The 5,860-nt window shown below is 41.5% G+C and overlaps 1 protein-coding gene across 1 annotated transcript; it reads right to left on the bottom strand.

Moving 5' to 3' along the window:
• Positions 1 to 436: 436 nt before the first annotated feature.
• On the bottom strand, positions 437 to 4,953 carry noc4l (nucleolar complex associated 4 homolog). Its single transcript, XM_079364556.1, has 15 exons — positions 4,759 to 4,953; positions 4,508 to 4,628; positions 4,250 to 4,356; positions 3,671 to 3,778; positions 3,337 to 3,486; positions 3,116 to 3,218; positions 2,954 to 2,988; positions 2,819 to 2,869; positions 2,619 to 2,730; positions 2,428 to 2,488; positions 2,209 to 2,319; positions 1,873 to 2,036; positions 1,597 to 1,679; positions 1,324 to 1,437; positions 437 to 782 (listed from the first exon to the last, which is right to left on the bottom strand). The coding sequence occupies exons 1-15, from the start codon at positions 4,909 to 4,911 to the stop codon at positions 663 to 665; spliced, it is 1,593 nt and encodes a 530-aa protein (XP_079220682.1). The 5' UTR covers positions 4,912 to 4,953; the 3' UTR covers positions 437 to 662.
• Positions 4,954 to 5,860: the final 907 nt, after the last annotated feature.

The raw sequence follows: 5,860 nt of genomic DNA, 5'->3' as shown, positions 1-5,860 counted from the left end.
AGTGTTTATAACATAACCCTACGTCTTTACGTGTTGTATGACAAAAACAAAGACATTAGTGTTGGGAAATAGACTATCACATACTGTATTGATTGGAAGTAGTGGTAGGTGTAGGCATCTTCTTTCTCTACAGTTTGTTGACCTCACAGCTTTACAAGGATGACCTCGCCCACTGTTAACCTGCCTGCATCAAACACCTGTCAGGGTTTACAGGTCATTCAAACTGCATTCTAGTTTCCTTAACGGAATAATATGAAGTTTAGTTTTTTTTTTAGTAGTGTATACTGGTATGAGCTTTCAAGCTGATAAAAAGCGGTTGTGTGCTCAAGACTATAAGAAAAATGATGAAACGATCTGTAAATACAAACCACCATAGAGCTGCAAGGTTTGGTGGGTGTGATGTTTATAATGGATTTCAATGACCATACAACTTCAATTAAAATGGAATAATATGTCTATATATTGTTTCAAGAAAACACATGAGTTGATATCACTTCGAATGTGCCCAAAAGACACAAACATATTTATTCTCCATGAGCTCCAAGTGACACATCAAAGACTTATAACACTGTAAGAAAAATACAAATTGATGTCTGCTATTCATGTCGCTCCTGGTCCCAGAAATGATTAGAACACTGCAGCTCCTTTTTTCTTCACTTGCTTCAATCCAGGCAGAAGTGCTGTCCCAACACATCTCCCCCTCCTCTTAGCAACTGTGTGGCAGTTTCAAACTCCAGTGGGATGCTCTTGATCTGTGTCTGCTTCAGGTCTCTCTCCATCATCTGGTGATGAGAAGAACATGGACAAAGAACAAAGACATACGGTCAATGACCTTGCGCTTGTGAAGTGCAGTGATTTTTTGTTATTAATCATCTGTTCAGTTTGTATGCTCTGTTAGATGTACTTTTATGACGGTGAGCTAAGCTATAGACGCAACAGAAACTGACGAAGAAGTTAAGATTCTGCAACAACTCTGAAACAGCAGGAACCACACACACACACACACACACACACACACACACACACACACACACACACACACACACACACACACACACACACACACACACACACACACACACACACACACACACACACACACACACACACACACACACACACACACACACACACACACACACACACTGTTCTTCGTGTGTCTACTGATGCAATCTCCGCCGACTCCTGTCTGATTCCTGTCTCACTCCTGTCCCCCCCCCCCCCCCGATTATGCCTCTTTACTCTCACAGTACAGTTATGACTTCACAGGGGCGTGAATACCACGCCTGTAGCGGACAGTCTGAATAGGAAACACCACATTACCTCATATGTTGTTATCTCCAACACTGCGTCGATGTCGTCCTCCTGTTCTGAGAGCGGCGTGTTGATCAACATCGCAGCTTTGGCCACGTCTGGATGGTAATGCTTTTGCAGTGTCTGCCGGAGAAGAAGAATAAAGAGAAGGAGAGCTGGATTTGAATAATATAGAATACTTTTATTTAGTTGGATTTCTAGTATTTAGCGTTCTTCCGGGTATTCTCTTGTTTTGTGCTCAATGAGCTGAGACAGAGTCGTGGATCAGTCATTTGTACAAACCTTAATCTCCCACAGGCTGCTCTCTAAGGCCCGGCACTGAGCAGGATCCTCTTCATCCATAAGATACGGGTCCTCCAGAGGCTCTGTCGTTATCAAACGTAACAGTCGTCACACTGGACAGTTTCAAGGAGATCGTGTACAGCGTAGTAAAATCCTCAAGAATTTCAAAATGTGATGGGAGTCTTAATATCGGGATGAATCCTACTGGGATCACATCAACTGCTGACACTTGAACAACAGGCTATGAACGGACGTGTCGACAAAGCAAAGCCTCACCATCTCCTGCGCTCGGCCTGTGGATGAGGACTCTGCAGGACGGGTGGCGACGGATCAGGTTGTATAAAAAGGGCAAGACGATGAGGAGGGCTGTGGGCGGCGCCGTGAGAGCCAGGCGAGCCAGGCGTTTGGCAAAGGCAGCGACGAGGTACACCGGCAAGTGACTGAGGGCCGAGAACATGAACTCAAGATTATTGTTACCAACGGATACGAACACATGGAAAGTGTTACATCCTCCGGAAATTAGGGTGAACAGTTTAAACCAATAACGATTGTTAGTTACCAATAGGACCAACTACAACAGGTAACATTTTCAGTGGTAGAAAAATAGCTTACCTGGAGCTGAGGAAGATGTTAGCCAGGTGGAAAAAGCGTGCTCTGTACTTCACATGGAAAACAGAAGGCTCGAGTAGATTATACAACTTCTTATAGAAATCAGGGTAGTCTCTGCAAACACACACAAACAGAGTTAAATATGGGTTATTCCAGTGTACAGCTGTGTTTTTTCCAATATTGTGTTATTCATGGGATTATTAGTTCAATCCAAATACTCACAAGTTGTGCTGATGGATGAGGACAAACAAGCCATTTAGAGCGAGCAGACTGATCGCTCCGCCTGTTTAACAAAAAAAAACAAAAGAAAAAGAAAACAGGCTTAGCAGCTTCCCCCTGTCAGGCCTCAGATAGAAATGCAACGTTTTCTTTTTAAGGAGTCCTTTAGCACCGAACTCACAGGCGCAACTTACCAACTTCATAGGCAGCAGTCAAGAAGTCAATCATCAGCGTGGGTTTACTCATGTGGGGAAGAATGGAGTCATGGAGGATCACCAGTACCTTTTTATACATACTGCTTGGCAACTGCAAGAAAATGACAAAAGCATAATCTTGACGGTGCCGACGGATCTGTGAACACATTACTTAATAATTTAGGTGCATTTTATTTTACCTTATACTTCAGAAAGCCCAGCCACATCCTCTCAAAGGCACGCTTGTGTTCCTTTAATGAGACAGAACATGAAGTGTCATACTCAATCACAGTTAAAGAGAGATCGTGAACGTGGGTTTACAAGTTGTTACGTACAAGCAGTTTAGCAGCTTTCCAGTCCTGATGCTTTGCTGGAAGAGAAAAGAAAAAAATGACAGTCCTGACTTGTGTACTGACAGTGACAGTTTGTTGTCACGGGTAACGAGTGAAAATGACTCTGTGGGGTGGTGGTTAAAAAAAACAAAAAACTTCTCTCACCTTCCTGTTTGACCATGAAGTTTGTGAGCTCCGACTCCTGACTTGGCACGCTGATGTTGGACATGATCGTGAACACGTTGTTTTGATATACGGGCATCACAGCCTGAGAGGGAGCAGGGCCAGCCATCAGCATTCAGCACACGAGTCGAGTTAAAAATTGACTGACTTCTTAAATAATACATCCACTTCAATGAGAGCGCAGATACTTTTGGTTTCCTTACCCCTTTGTTTTTGTCCATGACTCGGCCCACACTCTCACGGATGGAGCTCATGACGTAGTAGCGTATGTCCTCCATCTCAAGGAACTCCTGGAATCTGGAGATCAGCAGGGAGTTGTCTGTAGTTTTGGAAAGCAGTCTGTCCACCACAGCCTGATGGGGAAATAGAAAGGACAAAAAGATCATAAGGCGGATGAGCCACTACAGATTAAACGCTCAGGTTATTTTAACTGCTGTATTTCTTGACTGGGCTTAAAACATGTGAAAAAATAAAAACTGATCAAAGAATACTGTTCCTAAGACAGATGCTCCAGCTTTTTAAGACACAAAGTATGACCTGGATGAGGTGCCTTGGGAAGCTGTAGTGTTCAGTCCAGTCCAGGTCCTCGAGGGGATGTTGTCCTTCTGCAGCGGCAAACTTCATCAAGCAGCACAGGGCGCTCTCCTGTTATTGGTTGAAAAAAACATAACTTGACCTTTTTCTCAAGTCCATGAGAGCAGCATCACAGTTGCAGTTGTTTTAATAACATGTAATAAAAAAAAATGATGCTGACATCAACAGAGCTCAAGAACACAAGGACATTTTCAAAATAAAATGATTGACTTATTGTGAGTAATACAAGGTAACCTTACCAAGCAAAAATAAGCAAAAACCCATGTAAAGCACACACTGTTATAACTTTAGTCAGAAGTTATTAAAGCCTAATACCTGCACTTCTCACCACATACGCCATTTTTAAAGTACTTTATGTCTTAACATTATGGTTAGCTGTAGGATACTTATTAGTGGCTTCAGAAATAAAAGACATAACAGGACTGTAGTAGCTGCTCAAATACATGTGCGTGTTTTTGGGAAGCACAGTTCCTTATAAACAGAATGAGAATAATTCGTCACCCATGTTTTCAGTGGACTCACCCTGACTCCATGAAGTTCATGGCTGAGGTGTTCAAGCAGCATCTCCACAGAGCTGTTGTAACGGTGTCGCATGAATATGTGGTATTTCTCTTCGGCACTGTGCCCTCCTAACCAGACAATAAACAGAGACGGACGTAAAATCATTTGCAGTTATGGGGCGATTTAATTCACTGTACTTGAACACATTGTCAACATACAAAAGAAGACACATGGGACTGTTGAGATGAAACTAAGAGTTTGTTGTCAGTCTCTTCTCACCACTCAACACCTCGTCCTCTCCAGGCAGCTTCCCCTTAAACATCTCTTTCCTCTCCAACAAGGAGCAGAACAGTCTGCTGCATGCATTGACTGCACTGACGACTGACTTCTCTTTTTCAGACTAAAACAGACAGATGGAAGAAAAAAAAACAATATATACAGTGTGTTAAAGGGGTTAAATAAATAACCTGTGCTTTACAGTGAAAATAGCCAACCAGTATGTAATGTGAGCATCTTTGTGGAGTGATCACCTGAAGGACTTCAAGGATGTCAAAAACGTCGTTGGCATGTTTTCTGCTTTCAAGTATCTCATCAACTTTGCCGTTGAGGTCCAGTTTGGCTGTTTTAATACTTTGTTCTGTTTTTGTCGCTGAACTCACGTTGCGTTTCTTGGTCGGCGCCATGATTGTTTGACGGATGCGGCGTTCAAGTAACGCTTCAAAGATGCGTAAAATTAAATGTTTAACGTAACCAACATCATAAAACTTTATTAAACACATTTGTTGTGTTTGTAATGTAATTTGATTTTTTTTGTGAATATTGCCCTGAATTGGTGTTTATAACAAATGTATGTTTTGCAAATCTCAACTGTATCACTAAAGCTAAGGTGAAGTTTGTCCACGGTACATTGAATGCAACATTACTCCATATTGCTGACTGTTGCGTCTCCTCGTGGCCGGAGGATGAACTTCAGGTTTTTTCCCCCCCTCGTAAGATACTGATGGGATATAGCCTTAAACAATTACAAACATGAAGTCCTTCTTATATGGTTTAAACTCAAAACATTTTGATTTTTAATAATGAAGGTGGTTCTAAAACATGTGCATACAACATTAATTTAAATCAATAAGTAACTGTGACACCATTTACTCTAGCTGATCAAAATAAACGAGTGTTGTTTTAAATCATGTTGAGTTTTATAGATGCATGCACATAAAACATGTGCATCTAGTTACTTGTTTCTTGAAACTAGTGTCATGTCAAAACGGTTGAGGGGCTTGTAAGCAAATTTGTCAACAAACTTACTTAACCCTAAATACTAACAGATAGATAGATAGATAGATACTTTATTGATCCCGAGGGAAATTCAAGTTTCAATTCAAGATATAGTTTAAATTCAAGATATAGCCATGCAATAACTCATGACTGAAATGTGTATAAATCATTGTTAGCAACTTTATTTGGCTGGTTCCCTAACCAAGAAGAAGTTACTCCCTCTAGAGTTGGAGAGAGGTACAACTGATTCACAGCCAGTCTAGATGAAAAATGATGCACTGGTAAAGCTGAGACACGCATGGGGAGAGGACACCCTCATTTGTTACACAGTGAAATAAAGCAATGATCACAAGGAAA

The sequence above is a fragment of the Symphodus melops genome (genome assembly GCF_947650265.1).
Source record: "Symphodus melops genome assembly, chromosome: 16".
In the NCBI taxonomy this organism is placed as follows: domain Eukaryota; kingdom Metazoa; phylum Chordata; class Actinopteri; order Labriformes; family Labridae; genus Symphodus; species Symphodus melops.
The sequence above is the reverse complement of the archived record's forward strand: the minus strand, read 5'-3'. Positions and strand labels throughout refer to the sequence as shown.